Source organism: Apteryx mantelli, chromosome 4 (assembly GCF_036417845.1).
Source record: "Apteryx mantelli isolate bAptMan1 chromosome 4, bAptMan1.hap1, whole genome shotgun sequence".
NCBI classification, from domain to species: domain Eukaryota; kingdom Metazoa; phylum Chordata; class Aves; order Apterygiformes; family Apterygidae; genus Apteryx; species Apteryx mantelli.
The window spans coordinates 25,884,128-25,903,572 of NC_089981.1; the positions used below are offsets into that span (position 1 = coordinate 25,884,128).

Consider the following 19,445-nt stretch of genomic DNA (forward strand, 5'->3'; position numbering starts at 1 on the left):
GCTGCCTAGCTACTGGCACGACTGGAGCAGACACGGGAGCTCTAGGTAGGTAGATCCAGTGTACCCTGCCGTACACAGGTATTATTGGATATGTGCTTAATGCAGTGCTGAGAAATGGTGCTTCTGGAAGTGGTGCGTTGCAGAGAGCTATGGAAGATCCTTCCTAGATGTGTCCTGACAATTCGGGGATTTCACGTGCACCGATCCTGTACTTCTGAGGGTCTCCTTAACATCAGACTCTGTAGAGCACAGTGGGTCACTGACAGGTCAGGTAGAGGTTGCAGGTAAATGCAGTCAGGTGAGTTTTAGGCTATCTTATAGTACTAAGCTGACTGAAGAATACGGTATGATGATCTGTACAGTATGAAATGTGTCTGAGATATGGAGCATGGATGAATACAAACAGCAGAGAGAGCAGGAATGGTGGATTGCTGGTTATTTCAGCTTTGTGCTTATAAGTAGACAAGCAAATAGACAAAAGGCTTGAAGAAAATTTCCATCAAGTACAGGGTAAGAGGGATATAAGCTAGTAGGCTGGGCACAGGACTGGGACTTCACATCCTAAAACCATCTTTTGTCCCTGGTCTTCTGTGGTAAGGAGTAAATTGTCCTGTCTTTCTAGTTCGATTGCAGCAGAGCTGTACTTCTTACACAGAGCTGCCTTTCGTTGTTTCTATTCTGCAAAGACCAGTCATGCTCCCTCCAGCAGAAGGGAGTGAATCACACGGAGGGGTGCCAAGACTACCTCTCTTATATCCCAGGAATGTGTTCTGCACTGGGTAGCACTGGAACTGCAGTGGTAAGTGTGTACCTGCGAAGGGGTGCTTGAGAAAGAGGATTTATCGTATTTACATCTGTCTTGTGTTGGAGGATTAGTACAAGCTGGGCTTATTTGGCTGGAGATGTGTTAGTATATGTGTTTTCCCATCACTAAAAGTGCTATAATCCTCTTGTGCTCATTGAGTTATTAAAGTTCTAAGATTTATTATTTGGTCCTGTGATTGTTTTTCAGCTCAGGATGGTTCTCTCTCTCTCCATACAGACATCCCTGACTGTGGCCAGACCCCAGGCAGCTGTGTAGGGAGATCCTTTTTGATGTCCCCTACAGTGCCAGGGAGAAGTGTCTAGGTGTCTTCTGTGAGACCGACAGAAGAAGAGCAATAATGCTAAAGTAACTTCCCCATGCTCCTCTGCTAACAGACAGGCAGAAGCCAGTCCAGAGCTGAAAGGGGCTCTTTTTACTTCCTTGTTCAATACTTGACCATATTGCTGCACTGCTCTGGGGCTTTTTCTAGATCTTCCTCATTATGGACTTGGCTGTGGCTACCGCACGCTTTCATTTCAGACACTGGGTGGCAAAACTCTTCAGCCAGTGTGGACCTGGCATGGATGTGGACCAACAAGCAGGAAACCCAAAGCTCTGTGCTTGAACTCCTAACTCCTTTTTGCTTTTAGATGGCTTGGTATGGAGGATGTTATTTATACTCAAATTCTAAATTAAATAAGCACCATAGTACAAGTGACACCCACTGATTAGTATCTCTGCAGGAAATCACAGATGAATAATTGTACAACAAAATATTACATTGTATAAGTTATAAATTCTGCTTTGTGTGTGATCCACAGCTATGAGATTGTAGACATGCCACATGGGGGGAACAGATCCAGATTCCTCCCACTTAACTGCAGGCACTTAATTGAGCACCTTAAGTTAGAGCTGCAGTCACCTTCAGTCAGTTATGGAGAGAGCCACCTCCGGAGGGCAGTTCAGATCATAAATGAGTAAATTACTCTCTGGGACTGCCTAACTCTTCTTTCAATACAAAGGGGACCTCAGGCAAATGCATCTTAAGTCAGATGAAAAACTGAGCCTTAATCCTTTTATTTTGAACTTTCACAGTCTCTGCATTAGATGCAGAGGCCCCAGCCTCCATCTTCAGTGACATCGGGATGTAGTCCTTACCTCATTTCTCTCTAAAAGCTAACATTTGCTATTAGTAGTAGTGAATTCTGGAGTTTTAAAGGCTAGGAAGGCTGAGTATAGGGAGGAGAAAAACCATCTCCCTGTTACCTTTTCCACTGCCTTTTTAATATTTTAGGTCCAATGTATACAAACATCAGAGTCTTCTGAGCTGAACCAGAACTAAACCCTTTGCAGTTGCATCACTGTCTACCGCCCATCTTATAGAAAGGGTCAAAGCTCTTGTGACACTGAAGTTAGCTTTCTTCTTTTTTTAATGTTCAAAAGCATTTGATCAGAGAGTTCTCTTTCCTGGGGGTTAAAGGACTACCACAGTGACTACGTATAGATGGCTTTAATGCTGTTTTGCTCTCCATAAAAGCCACGGAAGTTCCCACAGTAGAGCTGTATGTCAGGCAGCAGAATAGGCTTGTGACAAGAACTGCCAAGAGTCCCCAGCTCCCACCGAGCACTGGCACTGGAATTACAGTGCTCAGCACACTTCTGATGTTAGAAACGGTGTGTTGCACAAGGAACACAGGTTATTTAGCTTACTGTGGCAGAAGGGAAGAAAAATGTAGTCTCGAGAAAAGATCAGCTCCTTCAGAAAGCATTAGTGATAAAGCTGAAATAGGAAATTCCACATTATATTTTAAAATAGAAATCAGCGCTCTCTCAGTAAACTGCATTGAAATAAGTTGCTAATAGCACAGCTTGCTCCAGTTCATCCAACTGTAGAGTACACTGGAGTCATTAAAGCCATATAGTTCCCCTCTGTCAGTGATAGACTTGGGTGGCTCTGTCTGTTCAGACATTGGGCTTGTCAAGGAGTGGGTACTGAAAAACCCTTTTTTGTGCAGGAAAGTGAAACAACCACAGAAGTTATTCCAAAGCTAAAGATGGAATTAGCAATGACATGGATATTTTTCCTCCCCTCTTAGGCCCTTGGAATCTAATAATGTTTCTTCCATATTTCCCAGCTATGCAATGAGTAGAGGATTTTGCCGTCAACATACTGTGAAAAAGTTGCCCAACCTGATTGCACAGTAAATTTATATGAAGATGCTCTATCCTCGGAGAATAGCTTAAGTGAAACTGCATGGAAAGGGGATCAAAGAGAGATGAGGAATTATTATTTTGGTCATATTAAAGTCAATATAAACATTGTGTGCCCTGGTTCTGTAAATATTTGTGCTGAAACAATGAAAGTTTGGGGTAGATCTCTTAACAAGAAACAAAAATAACCTACCTCTTATGTTGTATATTATGCATACATTCTTAAGACTATTGTTCTGTGGCACCAGAGGGTGCTATAGACATCAAATGAAGTTATGAATTCTATTCTTATTCTAAATTTCTTTTACAGCACTGGAAAATGATATTGACTACTTCATCCTGTGGCTACTTTAAGATGTAACCATGCAATCAACCTATTTTGAGGTAAGTGCACAGCTCACAGAAGACAGGGCCTAAAGAGCTGAGTAACACTTCCATAACAAAGCCAAAAACTGGGTGCTTTCAAGATTTGTTTTGCATGTTATGAGGTTTCCTTAAAAGGTTGCACCTTAAAATTTGTCACCACATGCTCTGAGATAAAATTATTTGTACTTATAGGGCAGAGTGTGGTTTGGGGCAGAATGAGTTAAGTTTAAGTGGTTTAGACTAACTTTTTCTGTTTTGCTTCTGTTTGATTTTCTTACAGCATGATGAGTTATGATACTGATGAAATACTCAGAAACCTTTAGATGAAAGACGCTACAATGCAGGGGTCTGTGGTTACGATTGGTGCTTCTTTAGTTATGTTCAATTTATAGCTTTGCCACTAATCTTTCAAGTGATCTTGGTCAATCATTAGGTTAAGCCATGTGTCAAATGGAAATACTGGAGGTTACTTCTATTTTTGCTTTGTTGTCTACTTAGGCTGTCAGATATTTGGTTGTAAGGTAGGGGTTGTCTCGTATGACAATGGCAAAATGAAGCCCTTATCTTGAATGGGGCCTGCTGGCAACACTGCAACATGATGAACTTGATAGTTCAACGTGGTGATGCTAGGACTTAGGGTGTATAGGTTAAGTGAGGGGACAGCTGGCCCTTTCTAGTCTGTGAAATAGCCTGGGTCAAGGAGTTTTTGTCAAACTGGTCAGGTGGGATCTGCTCCTTTGCATCATTGCAGGCCCAGTTCCTCCAGGCACTGTATAAGCAGTATCCTGAGAATTTATGGTCACCAGAATTGTCCTTAGAGAATGTTTTTTGTGTAGGGGGAGATCTCTGCTTTCTTCATGCTGGTGGGGGCCTGTCTGGAGCAGTAGCTTCACCATCCTCTCTCTGGAATGCCGCTCATTCTCTTGTGTCACTCTCCCACCCACCCACTGATGGTAGCGGATGGGGCGGAGAGCAGGAGGGGTTGCTGCAGAGAGGGGAGGTGTGCTAGAGTCAAACTCTGACATTCTCAGTGCTTTATCAAATTAAAATCAGGTGCTGTTATTTAAAGATACCCTCCTGCCAGATGCAAATTATACCAGGACTGTGCTGCTGAGAGTGTTGCGGCCAACTTAAAAAATCAATTCAAACCTAGCAGAACTTTAATTCAAAACATATTTGCTTCTCCTGCAAATGACTACAGCATCACTGGCAGCAGCTGTGCAGCCTGTGGGCAAAGTTCTGCTGCTGACGTGTCGGTGCCAGGAAAGTGCTGCTTAGCCTGTGATGAGGTGCTGGGCTGGGGCTGTGCAGAGCTCTCTGTAGAGCCCCGTCGACCCTGTGCATGGCTGAGACCTAGAAGAGCTGTGAACTGCTGATTCAGTAAATAAGGGGGTACAGTGCTATAGCGAGGTAGGCATATGTGGAACTATTTCATACTCGTCACTGTTTCGTTAGGCATTTAATCATTCCACCCCATGTAATACATGGAATGAGTAACTTCATGTGATGCTCTTTACTCATGAGCCTAAACAGGCTGTTTTTGTATTAGATGTACATCATATGACCTTATGTCACCTACCAAACTGAAGCTTGAGAATTAAAAGTTACAAGAAATACCTTGAACAACTTGTGCATCGTTTCAGAAACATTAAGTCTGAGGGACCTACTCTGAGTTCCTAGTACAATGTCAACTGGTTGTCTGCAATTAGGTGGTGTTAACTAATCCAAATATTTTACTGTATGGAGGGCATTCACTACTTGCAAGTCTCTGTTTTCATATAATGTGAAGATTATAGTTTCAGGATCAAGTCAGTGCCTATGAGTGCTTCATATTGCATAAGTGAACCTCAACATCCAAGGCAATGAAGATCTAGTTTTAACAGTTCAGTCCTGACCTTATTTATTATCTTCCACTTTTCTCTTGCACACATAAAGATCTTTCCCTGTTAGGAAGCTAAGAGCTACAGGCAATATTTTTTGCTGCTAGTGGTGCATAATAATTATCAGAAACAGAACTCCAGTAACAGTGGTACTGAGTCCATTTCATTAGCCGAAGTACAAGTGTGTGTGTTACTTCTGAAAATATATATGCTTATATAAGTATATAAAAATATTCTCTTTTAATTAATTATTGCAGAAATAGATAAGCTGCTGTTACTATCAATACTTCATGGATATTGTAGTAACAGCTGATTTTAGAGCACTGATGGTGGCAAAACAGTTCCACATTGAACCAAAATTATACGTATTCTCAGGATACCAGTGTGGAATTGCATTGAACTCGTAGAGTTCTTAGTCCTCTAGTTCCCTGAGAGGACCAGGGTATGCAATGGAAGGAAATCTATAAAACAAGGGAGTTCTGAGAAGAAAGTCACTCTGTAGCTGACTACTAAAGTACTCAGGAGTCTTGCATTTCTTGCACATTACAGTTGGGTAGTTGGCATATTGCTCATGGTAAGAAACACACAGTATTGTTAGTGCCCTCTTTCCCACTTGATATGTAATGCCACAGAGACATCTACTTATGAGGAAGTTTGCTGCTTGGACATGACTTGTGATTAGCATTTGCAACCTGAGGGGAATGGATGATAAAACCATGCGCGTATGCGCAGAAGATACAGACAGTCTATCAGTCACGTGAATTGTGGTTGGCCTGTTGCAATGGAGTAGTCTTTAACAAAAAAATGAAAGCTCTTTACTTTCTAAATGGATTTTACATAGTTGCACAGAAGGGAAAAGAAAAAAGAAGAGTAAAGAAGAGAAGAGAGAAGATCCCACCAGTTCTTCCCCTCTGAAATTATTACTGGCATTGGTGAAGCCACACACAAAAGAAAGTCTCACTTTCTTTGTGCCTCTCACAATGACATCAACATGCATGGCTATGAGATGAAGAGAGAATACTTCACTCGTGGTGAGTAACAAATTAGAATTTTCTTCAAAGTAAAAAAATGATAACACAAGACCATCATAGGTATATGCTAGCTCTTTCAAAACACCTCTTGTTGACTAGATATCAGTCTAAATCACTTGATTGGTGATCTGTTCTGTCTAATACAACACATGGGAATATTTTGAATAGGCTGAAGAATGTCTGCTATGCAACTTGGCTGGAACATCTGCCAGAAACGGAGTTGGTTTTGTTTTCAACGTGGATATCTACTTTGAAATCACTGACTCCACAGAATAAATAGTGATATTCCATAGGTAGAGGTAGATTATGGGGTGGAAATAATCAAATTGGAGCCCCGTAATTTTATGTGCTATATGAGGATTCTCATAAAACTGAGATATTCCCATAATTAACCACTAGCCATGGGATATTATAATATATTCCATGGTGACTAGTATTTCCCTCCCCCCTAGTAAAATTAGTATGATTAATTTTGCTCTGGTTTCGCCTATTGCTGACATGAATCAGTATAATTAAAAAAATAAGAATACCATATTATGAGGCAATCACTGTTTAGGCCGAACCTGCCAGTAATGACCAGTCAGACCCTTTCCAGTCAGCCTTTACTGCTAGAAGGTTGAAAGAGCTATAACTCACTAACCCATAGTTGCAAAAGGAACATGTGTTAGAAATTGTAGTTCAAAACTCTTTGTAGCTCTAAATGCTAAATTCTAGTGGAATATAGAATAGATTGGTTTGCATGCCATGGAATAAACATCCTTACATCTAGTCTTGTCTCAGAGTGAGTCATTTTGTATTAGTGTCAAGAATTTGAGCTGTTGTTCTACTTTGTGGTTAATCATCAGAAAGAGACGGGATTGTCTCATGAATATGCATGATGGTATAGTTGTCCCTTCAACTTACTAGACACCTAGTTTCTTTAATGAGATGTACAATATCTGCCACTTAAAACAGCTGAAATGTCCCAATTGGGAACAAATGAGAAAGCATCTGTCTGTTTCGAATTCCAGCCCTGTTTTGTCAGAAAACTCTGTAATTGCTGAGTACTTGGCTCCTACTCTGCTCTATGAAGCATTCAGATCTCAGGAGCCTCTGAGATGCATTACACAGTCCAGCAACATAGCTGTAGAACTCTCCCAATTCTTCCACTAGATGTAACAACTCTTCAAAAATATCTTGAGACTTGTATGCCCTTACCAGGACCAAAGTTTGGGCTCCTAGAGCATGCTCTCCTCCTTAGTTTTGCTGATCAGCCTCCACTGTACCATTTGTCCCTGCAACCTAGACTTCACACATATTATTCACTGTGTGATGGTGGGACTAGAATGGATAAATGTGCTACCCATTGCTCTAAGAAAGCAGTCTGGCTGTATCTGAAATCACTACGCGGGATGGAGATTAAAGGTCAGATGGACATTCCTCTAAGAGGTTTCCTACCTGCTCTGTTAATTTCTAAAATTTCTTCTTGGGCCAGTGGGCAAGTGTCGCTCTGAGTACTGTGGTGTGGAGAGTTTACGACAGATTTACAATAATTGGGGGATCCCAGCTGGGGTGGCCTCGGGATATGCTTCTTTTTTTTCTTTGGTAGCTTCTGCTTAGCCATAGCTAAGGAGTAATACATTCCGAAATTGTTCACAATGACAGGGACAGGCATGGCAATGGTCAGCACACCAGCAAGAGCACAGAGGGCCCCCACCAGCATGCCTGACCAAGTCTGAGGATACATGTCTCCGTAGCCCAGGGTCGTCATGGTGACAACAGCCCACCAGAAGCCGATGGGGATATTTTTAAAGTGTGTGTGTTCACTGGCACTAGGGTCATTTGGTTTAGCACCTATTCTCTCGGCATAATAGATCATCGTGGCAAAGATTAAGACGCCCAATGCCAAAAATATGATGAGCAGCAAGAATTCGTTTGTGCTGGCACGGAGGGTGTGTCCCAAGACCCGCAACCCAACAAAGTGGCGGGTCAGCTTGAAAATTCGCAGGATTCGCACGAAACGGACTACGCGGAGGAAGCCCAGGACATCCTTAGCAGCTTTGGAAGACAGGCCACTGAGTCCAACCTCTAGATAGAAAGGCAGTATGGCCACAAAGTCAATGATGTTCAAAGAGTTTTTGATAAATTCCACCTTGTTCGGGCAGAAAGTGACTCTCATCAAGAACTCAAATGTAAACCAGACCACACAGACACCTTCGATGTAGGTGAGAAAGGCCTCAGTCTCTGCTTCCCTGTAGTGCCGCACCTGGGTGTCATTCCCGATGAATTCAGTTTCTGTCTTGTTCACAATGGGATTAAATCTCTCATGGGTCTCGAGGCAGAAGGTGGTGATGGAGACCAGAATGAAGAAGAGGGAGGCAAATGCCACGTACTGTGGAAAGAAAGATACAAGAGAAATGTTAAACAGTAGGTTAAGGACAGGGACTTCGAGTCCAGAACACTCAGGGAAAGACAAGAGCTTTATTAAAACCGAAGATAATGCCAAGCCCTCTTCCTGTGGCCTTAAGACACCAAGCCTTACCTGCAAAGACAGCCTGATATTCAAACTTGGAGGGAGAAGAATATGTAAGCACATGCTTCAGTCCCTTCCTGTATGGGTAGCACTTCAGTGACAGTGTAAGTTTAAGTAAGCATTTAAATCTCAGAGCTTTCTGTGGAACTTAAGGACCTACTTAAATTTCATCTTCCTGAACTGGGTCCTCTATTACTTGCTGATCTTAAAGATAGATTTTAGATACTAAAAGGTACTAGACACTTTAGGCTAACGATAGACTAGCAGGCCTTCTAGAACAACTGTCATGAAAAAGTCAGCCTCTGCCCAAAGTTACCACAACGTTGTCAGCAGTGTAACAGCTATCTCATGTTCCCTGTTTAGGGAGAGTTGTGGTATTTCAGATCTCAGTGAGGCGCTAGTAAATACTAGTGGGCACCTCTGCAGGTAAATGCAGCTAGGAGCAGAGCTCTGTTTGGCACTGTTAGACCTTCTTACCAAATCCAAGGGACAGATCGAGGAATGGTCACAAGTCATGCTGAGCTCTTCTAGGGTGAACCGCTTCTCTGTTAAACATTTCAATCCCCCTTTTCAGATATTTCTAGGGGAGGGGGGGGGAATCAAGAGGTTTGGGGTATGCCTGTCAGTTGATACAAAAGGAGACAGACCTGTTGGATTTTACCAGACAAGGTTTTCTTGAAGAGATTCTCATTAAAATATAAGACTTGTACCAAAACTAGTTTAATCTTTTTTAAGGTTGCTGCATTACATTGTGGTTAATTGAGGTACAGTGAAGGTGGTAGCAGCCCCCCAAATCAATGAGCTTTTGTCTTAAGAATATTTCTTTCTTCTGCTTTCCTCAGACTTCCCTCAGCCTAAAGGAGATCTCTGGGTTGTATTCCAGGGTAACTGAGGGAGACAGTCAAGACAAAATTCACAACTGTCACAACTGTAGTTTCTCTGCTCAATCCTCCATTACTCAGTCAAGTAGTTTGTATATACCTAAGGCGGCTCTTTGTGTGGTAGAGCTGTACAGTAATGGAACTGCCCCTTTCCATTTTCATCCCTAGATCTGTCCTCTTCCTGTTTAAATGTCTTGTGTGTCACAACACCTTGACCAGACAAGTCACATATGATATTTCAGGGTCCAAATGAGCATGTGCAGCTGTGCTAATTAAAATTAGTTTTTTTTTGATTAGCTGTGTTAATTAAAATATTATTCAAGGAAACCATATTGTCCCTTTTTTTCTGCAGAGTAGCCAAAATAGGGGTTAAAAAGAACTGATTTCTTCTAATTGTCTGTCGCCAGTAAATACAGTGCAATAATCTGAAAGAAATTGCTGCCAAAGGAATAGACCAGTTAAAAATAGTCTCTGCTTCAAGCTAGCAATGCTTTCCTGCAATCAAGAAGTTCCTCCCATCTGCTTTCCGGGGTATAACTGGTACAAAATTATGCTTGACCTTCACTATTAGCAAACAAAGTCAAAAGCAAGTATTTGTGATGTTTTGAGGCCAACCATTTAATAGAGAATCCAGAGAAATTGGCAGAAAATTAAATCACAGAATCATTTAGGTTGGAAGGGCCCTCTGGAGGTCATCCAGTACAACTTCAAAGTCAGACCAGGTTGCTCAGGGCCTTGCCGGGTCAAGTTTTGAATATCTCCAGCAACGGAGATTGCCACAGCCTCTCTGGGCAGCCTGTGCCAGGGTTTGATCAGTAGGGGCAAATAAACGTACAAGGATGCAGAAGCAAACAGGCTCTTCTGCACTGCAAATCCATCTTCTCTGCCAATGAGACGAGAAGCTTACCCATTGTCACAGATGTAAAAAAAAACCTAGTACCTTCCCCTGAATGCTTCTGGCTATCATATTATTCTATTAGTCTTATGTAACAGATCTAATGTACATGTTAATATGTGCTAAAATCAGTGTCTAATATAGATAGTTGTATGGAAGACTAATATGGAGGAAGAATGAATATTGTATGGAAGATGAATGAATGAAGACGAATGATGATGGCTAGAGAAACTGAGGAGCCAGACCACTAGTATCTTCCTATCAGATTCTGCTGTTACCGAGAGAGATTTCTCCAAGCAGTTTCTCCATCTCTAAAATAGATAACAGTACTAACTGGTGTTTGTCATACGCTTTGTGACCTTAGATAAATGTGTACAATATGCTCTGATGTTAATTTTATTGTCTTTAGTTATTATCAACACTCTCCCTAAAAAAAAGTCTTTTAAGTGCTCGGAGTCAGATTATGTGTGATGTTGTTAACACTGAGAAGTATAAATGCAATTTAATACCACAATTGTCTGAGTATGAGTAAAACAAGAAATAAAAAAGCATCTTTCACCTAGAACTCAGGAAATGTTCCCCAGCAGCCTCAGATCATGTCTGCTAAATTTCTGCGTAGAGCAGATTTTTACCTTGAAGTTGTGGAGCCCTGAGAATTCAAGCTGCAGAAGGAAATACTGACACTTCATTAAGTCAGGTAGCACACAGGTTAGAAGCAGAAAGGGGAATAAAACCATTTTGCATTTTAAGGGATCTGTGAGGAAGGCCCCTTTATGCAGACCCAAAATCCATTTCTCTTCTTGATGTATATGAATCTCTCTCGAGTGAGTTTTTCCTCCTTAGGACAACCTTCAGGCTGACCTTCTTGCACAGCAAGTATCATGAAAAGTGATGTTTTGCCATATTAAAGGGAAGAAACAACCAGTTCTGACAGGGCATTTAAGTTTTCTGCAGTGGTACATGCTAGCAGTGTTACCGGCAGAGAACATCACACCTGCAGGCTCTCTGTTAGCCTCCGTGTGTGCACACCTTGGCTTCAGAGGGGAGTTAAGAATATTTAGTCCCCAGTTCAACAGAGAAGAGAAGTACATGCTGAACATGAAGCATTTGCTTCTTTCTATCCTTATTTAACAAAATGCAAAGCCCTTTCACAGGGAAGGGCAGGTTCTTGAATGCTTTACTGCTTTGGAAGTGTGGGTCTGCTTTCAAGATTTCGTAAAACCATGTAGGAGTAATGGTATTGACAGGAAGAATCCCAGCCTTTTTCCCCAATCTAGTTTTTCTCTGTAGAATTACCATCTAATCCTAAAACCAAATTTATATTTGAAAAGAAAAAGTACCCTTTATAGATTCCATATTTCAGTACTGAAAGGTCCTTGTTGGGTTTTTTAAAAAGAAAATCTCTATGGAGTGGAAGGTCCTAGCAATGGAGAGCAGCTTTTTAATAACATTTTCTAATTTTAATTACAGTTCCCGAGTCCTTTGGCGGTTCCCAAGAAGTGCAGAAATAAATGAGAATCAGGCCTGAAAATTTGTTCACTGGCACCATGTCTGATAGATTCTGTCACCGGCAGCTGCTTGGAAGCAGAGGTTCAGGAGCACCCTGCAAACGGTATTTAGTGGTTCTTATTTCCTTTCTCCTTGCATTTTACATCAGAATGTCTCTTCTTCCTAGGATCTGAATGGGCTGGGGGAAAGGAGTGAGGATTTTATCAAATGATGTCATGTGCTGTTGAGTTACATAATGGCAGCTAAAATTTTCTACAATTAAAGAAAGCACCTAGTTAAAGTGTCTGAAGTGATCTAAACTCTTTCATATGCTTTGATGCTAGGCACATGTGAATGATTCTTACTTACCCTAGAGATGCTGCTGCCATTGCTCCTTTTTGACTCTGACACTAACAAAGAAAAAACTCAGGTTATCCAAAACTGCAGGGTCCATAACAGAAGGCAGAGAGGAGACTTTAAAGGGGAAATTTTGCTTAAAATATAGATAACATAAAAGTGCCTTCATTCTGGAGAGAGGAAGAATTACACTCCTGCGTAATTTCTGTTAACAGCAGCTCTAGAATGGCAAAGGATATTTTTTAATCAGGCTATTTTGAAAGAGGCTGAAATGCATCATCCCCATAAGGGGAGAGTTTCACCATCTAATTTATATTGCCTCTGATCGAAAAAAAATAAAAATTTTCAGAGGCCTGCTTCTCCACTGCCCTGTGTCTAGCCTAGCCTTTTTCTCTAGTGCGGTGTGAATGAGAAATGCCAATTAATTCAAAATAGTAGTGTTTCACATCAGCTTTGCATAGCTGAAAGGACAAGTGAAATGCACAAGGTAACAGAGAATCAGACCTATCCTCTCATGAATAATGAGCACAGTATCTTTCCACTCTGTGGAAAGAAAACAAAAGTCTAGTTGCCTTAAACACAAATCAACCTTCTAATACATGAGGGTTAGGAGACTAGACTCATTCAGGAAAAGGTCTGAGGATTAGACGGTGCAGTATTAAATATCCAGGTGTGACTGCCTACTTCTGGGAATGAGTTTTTAAACAGTATGTTACCTCGCACTTCTGAGATAGTTCTGCTCTGGCAGGTAAGAAACCTTTTTGTGTTCTGTTTTAAACAAGTAAATCCAGTAACTCACTAGAATTCCTCTACACGGCAGCTGGAATTGCCAAGCTTTAAGGCAGACAGCCAGTGAAGATCACTGATTTAAACACTGAGACAGAAATCAGGTGACAGAGGCTCTTTTCCAGCCTCTTCCACTGACCCATTCTTAGTCTTCAAGAATATTACTTGTCCTCGGTGTGCCTGTATCTTCCATACCATCCTTTGTCTGCCTTGTTTATTGAGATAGTAAACTCTTTGGAGCTTGAGACTGTCAGTATATGTGTGCCCAATGCCCGGCACGATGTGTGTCTGGAGTGGGGACCAGGGAAGGGAAGCCTTGGCTGAGACTATGGTAAGAGAGACACCACTCTTGGACTGTAGGCAAGAAGAGGTGATGGCAGCAGCAGCAGAAGCAGCATGGCTTTTGCCAGGGAAGTTTCAGTAACTTCAGAGTTAGTTTTCTAGGAAGTAGCGATCTACACGACACAGCATTTTTAATTCATTCCAGATCACATGTTTGGAGTGAATTAGTAGAAGCTGAGTGCCACAGATGGGTGTTCTTCTCCTTTGATACTGCCCAGAATCATTTAGCAATCCTGACTCAAGCTAGAGGGGAGAAAAGAAACATCGTGCTGAGAGATTTGCTTGCCTCTCCCTTTCCTAGTGTCGACAGATGATTTTTTTTAAATGATACTTAATCCCTGTCCTCTTGCAGGGAAATCCAGGAAATTCCACCCTTCCCTGAACCCCTGGATGAAAGGCAGAAGAAGATGGTATTTTGTGTGAACTACATCTGTTGAAGCATCAAGAAATTTACTATAGAAGTGGCACCACCTCTTTCTACTGATGGACTCCTGTGAGTTATTGTTTTGACGACAAAAAATGTTTACTTCACTAGATCGTAACCTTCCTTCTCCTGTAGACCCAACACTGCACTGGAGCTAAGCATTGTCTTAGTCTGTATGAGCAGGGCCTCTAGGCAGCCCGAAGTTTGCTCCCTTTCCCATAGGAGAACATAGGGCTTGCCAAGACTGAAATGAGAGATGAAAACACTATACATCTTTGCCTCTGAAGGAGAAATGATGGAGCTATTAGTACTCTGGTGCTTCTAGAAGGTAAGTTATGACTCTAGTGTGATCCAATGTGCTCTAATTTCAAAATAAAAATGCTAGGTCTAGTAATTTTTCAGTAAGCTCATGAATGGTAAACGTTATATATCTTGCAGGAACAAGCTAGTCTCAGAAGAATTCCAGATCAGTGCTAGTAACCCATGAGTCTGAGTTCTCTATTGTGCACCAATATTTCATATATACCTGGAGCCTTGTGCTTTGATTGTCCCTGCTCAAACCAAAAAGGTCATGGGATTTACATCATACTGTCACTGACATAAATGTCACTTGGGCCTTTTTGCTAGACCTGTGTAAAACCTTGTGATTTCCATTCACAAGGCATCTCTTCAAGTACTTTTAGCATCTCTGTTTTACAGTAGTTCATTTGTTTCAGGTTTGTCTTTGATTTATATAACCAAATAACTGAAAATTCATATTACACCTGCATGAAATTGCCAATTTGTGACTTAACTCACTGAACTTTACCTGGGTTTTATTTTAATCTGAAAACTATACTTTGACCACTCTTCTCTTAAAACTTAGCACATGTATCACCAAAAGGTATAACAATAGCAACAAATATTTTTGCTGCATCTCAGCCAAAATTTGGGCTAAATGAAAGCTGCTTTAGAATACTTAGTTTTACAACTTTATTATCTATCAAGACTTTTTTTCAGGGTTTCTTAGAGATATAGACCCTGATTCAAACACATGACTCATTTCAAATGTGCAAGTAATTCTGCTGAATTTTTGAAAGAAACATTGAATCTGTATGACTGATCAAATGATTAAATGTAGACACATGATACTAACCGACTAACGCTGTAAAAGTGAGCAAAAGCAAGGGCTTTGTCTAAAAGCAACCTCTGCAGAATTTCATTAAGAATCTTAATGTAAGTAGTTTGGAGTGATCATTTTGAAACCGGAATCGTTTGCAAGGGGAAAAATCCAGTTCCGCTTTTGTAGATGTGAAGCAAGTATACAAGGGCACAATTGCATGTTACTGTCAAGCCCTTTTCTATGAAGGGAGGGATGACCAGTTTGGCTGTCTGTCTTGTTCCAATGAGATGAAAATAAGCCAATCTATACAGCAGCTCGCTTCAGTGAACACACTGGTTCAGTCACAAGATTGTTCAAATTTGTGTTGCTTGGCTGAGATAAAACAAAGAAGTAGGCTTACAGATAAACAAAGCTTGCTCCAGAGCCACATAAGAAGTCCATGAGCAGCAAATGGATGAAATGGTTATGTAATGCCAAAAAAATATATGACAGCTTGCAAAAAAATCTTGGAATGCTTAGTGGCACGCAGACATGAAACAGCGTGTTAAAAAAATGTGCAGTCATCTGTGGAAAATATGCTTAAGTTATTCGGTGTTGACATAGCAATAAATATCAGAAGCAGATCGCTCAAATGTTAGTCCTAGCAGGAAACAATGTGCTTTGACAAGGTAGTTGCTGGGATAAGCAAGACTGCATGAGAACTGGAAGTGTGGCGTATATACAGTATTAGCTTGTGACCACATGGCCAGCTGGCAGGTCACGAGGCAAAGGTTGGAATGGTTCTTTATAGGTCACAGGCAAGTTTTCCAGTTTCAGGTAGGATAGATTAAATCTTGTGATTTAACAGGAACACCATGCCTTGTCACTGAAGGGATGTGAATTTATCTTGCAAGCTTCCTTGCTAGCTCCCTAGCCTGGCTGGTAGTGAGAACTTATGGAAACGCTATGGTGCAAGTAAGAAACATTTCATATTTTTTGTCATCTTCAATGAGAAGATCTCATTGTAACAGTTACAGATTCCTGATACCAAAGTGCCTAGCTAGGTATATGGGACCCTGGAGAAGGAGCTGTGAGTGTTCAAAGGAAATTTTCCTTCTCTTTGAAGTATTGCAGAAACATGTTTGGTAGGGATCTCCAAAGGTCATCTAGTCAATCCCCTGTCCCAAGGCGCAGTCTTTGGTCATTCCTGAAAGATGGCCAATATAGGGAATTTCTAAAGACCTCCAGTGGTGAATATTCTACAGATTCTTCAGGAAATTTATTCCAGTTCTTATTTGTATTTTTTTTCCAGTGCTTATTTGTATTTTTTTTTTCCTAATGCCTAACCTAAATTTCCCTTGTTGCATTTTAAGCCTGTTCACTTTTGTCCTAACCATTAAAGATAGCTATGCATTTAGAGATTTGCAGATGTTTCCCCTATTTTGTAGCCTAACAACCATCAAACGTTGAAATGTTCCATGAGTCCTAGACTAATGTTCTCATATTCTCATGCTTTAGCTGCATAAAATCAATATAATTATTAATCTCATTTTCAGATGATGCTACACACAGTTATGCTGTCAGTTCTGTCAAATGCTCTGGAATTAAAGAAACTGAGAAAGCCATATAACATCTCATACGCTGGAACATAAACTAGTGCCTGATGAACAGAACCAGGGAACTTCTTCCATAACTGCCCATGACTCCATTTTTTTTTCAGTTTTCTGCTAGGCATAGGATTGTTTTCTTAATCACCTTTTGTGGGCTCTGCAGAAGTCCCAGGAGTTGATGGACCGTTGGTAAAAGCCACTGAACTACACGATTTTGGCCCTGTGCTCTTGTATTACCCACTCTTTCTGGAAGGATACCAGACCATAAATGAATAGACTAATCCAGTCAGACATTCCTTGCATACTTCTCTCTCTCTCTCTCTCTCTCTTTTTTTTCTTTTCTTTTTCCTATTTTAAATCAAGTGAGTTATGTAGCAGTGATTGGTGGTAATGTCATGAGTTATGATTTTCAGGATCTCAACTTTCCACCTTCATGCTGGATGCTATTTTATCTCCTGAGAAAATCACACTTTCTCCCTTTCTGACTTGCTGCCAGTCCTTTGCTGTGGGAAGAGAAAAGCCATTTCTTGCACATTTCCCTAACACGAGAGGGGAATTCCTGACTAGAGCTAGGCAGAATCTGACTGGGATAACCCAAAGACTTGCAAAATTTGCTTAGTCCTGAAGCTTTCTATGGTTTAGAAGTCATTTTTATTTTTTTGCTTCTGAACAAAAATCACGCTTGCTCATGGCTCTTATCAAGTGCAGCCAGATGAAGCTATGCGCGCGTCTCTGACCAAGCTTCATATTTTGATTTTGGAAACATTAAACTGCAAAGGTGACTGGCTGACAGGTTGTACTCTCTTGCATGCACCCATGTCCTCCCCCCTTAAAGTCACTCACTTAGGGATTCCTGCCGCTTGAGTTTAGCTATAGGCTACATGAGTCCTGGGAGACTCTGTGCAGAAGCAAGCACCTGTTCTTCCCTTTTTGGTGCAGGTGAAGAGCAAAAGAGTGATAAATTGACGGATTGTTTTCTGTATTCATGCTTTTAAGCTCCCTGGCGATAAATGTGCAGCAACAGGGCTATAGCAGTTCACTCCCGGTTTAAACCTGGAGCAAAAGATGAGACGTGGCAGGGACATACGATGGTGCAATACGGCTTCTGATCTGTGACTTGCCCAAGGGTGGTAAATTCACACGCTCATGCACAATAAGTAGTGCAGCCTCTCTCGCCCCTACATCTTATTAGGGTGATGCCTTTCCAAGGGCAGGGGACATACTTTTGTAGCCTTTCAGGGCTGAGTACGGTTTAATTCCCCAACCTCAGCTGCCACCAGCACCTAAGGAATGAAATTGTTAGAGGTATAGGACAGGAGGAGGCTGCCCTGTGGTCTCTGGCTCTGTTAGGATGAGCGCACCCTGCTCTCTTATTTTTTGTAAGACGAAACACTCCCGGGTGGGAAAGTATTGAATGTAAAATTTAACAAGGAAATACTTGAAATGCGTAGTGAGGCTTTGTCCTCAATACAGAACTCTCTAGCCTAATAAACACGTCTGACTTTTCTCCTCATGGTTTTTAAGCCAAGAGGTTTGGAAAGCGAAGAATATTTTCATTCCCCAGTTAGGTAGAGTCTAATGCACAAGATGGGAGTGCCCTTGCTCACACAAAATCTCCATTGACAACAGTCTTTGGCAAGACTGACTTTTGACTGGCTTTGAGCCATTTTAGATATCCAAAATTAGTGATAAAATAACTTAGAAAACTGTGTTAGTAGCCTTTTGGTGACAGCTTCCAAAATAGCCTTTGTCATATATTCTGCCTTGGCTTGGACCGAAATGATTGAGGGCTCTGGACTCTGTTAGTAAGTGCTGGCTGCCTTTTGTCGAGAGCGAGTTCTCGGCACGGTGTTGGGATGCTCACAGTGTTGGGGCTCTTGCCCTAGGGATGGTAATCCATACAGTCCCGGCGCTTACGGGAGTCTTCCCCCTCGCTCTTCCACAAGCAATCAAGGAGGAAAGTTTCACAATTAATTTGCTATGGCAGAGTGGCTGCAAGTTTCTGCTCAGTAAGAAAATCCTAAGTATATATGAAGATTTGTGTCTCTGGTGGAATAGAGAGAACCAATTAATCTTTTATACATACGTACATACATACATACATATATATATATGTAAGCATGTGTATGTGTGTGTTAATTACATTGTAGTCTGTATTATAATACTATATGACATATATTACATTTAATATCCTATATAACAATTATAATGTAGATACAAGAATGTACAGTATACACTGTAAACATTATACTATTATATACACACACACTATAATATGCTAACGTATACATATAAATCTGTTAAATATAAATGTGTGTATGTATATTAGGTATGTAATACCTGTTTCAAGGGCAGCAGGGATACATGGCTGTCGCACACAGAACTGGCGGAGAGGCCCGTTCTTGCAGGCTCACTACCCTTGCTAGGAGGGCCCCTTGGATTAAGGAGAAGCCCCTGAACAGGAGGAACCTGCCAACTGGAGGAAAACTGGGGCCGCCTGGGGAAACAGAGGCCTTGCGGAGCAGAGCAACTTATGTGTAGAGTAACATGGGCCCTGCGGGAGGGAGATGGCATCTGCTGTCTGAATGCAGGTTCATCTCCTGTGCAAGGGAGCTGCGCGAGACCTGCTTGGCTTCCTCTTCCCACACCGAACACAAGGTCTTTGCAGTGCCAATTCTTGCCCTTTTTTACTGACAATATTTTCCCTTTATGATGTTCTGCTTCACTTGTTCCCAGGTACAAGATGTATACTTGCTCTAGCCTGTTACCTACAGAT

General features: G+C 41.4%; 1 protein-coding gene across 1 annotated transcript in view; it reads right to left on the minus strand.

The window, feature by feature from the left end:
- Positions 1-19,445, minus strand: part of KCNC1 (potassium voltage-gated channel subfamily C member 1) — a 123,450-nt gene that overhangs the window by 27,458 nt on the left and 76,547 nt on the right. The window contains 1 exon segment of the mRNA XM_067296051.1: positions 7,731-8,664. Within this exon segment, the coding sequence (XP_067152152.1) occupies positions 7,731-8,664 (934 nt within the window).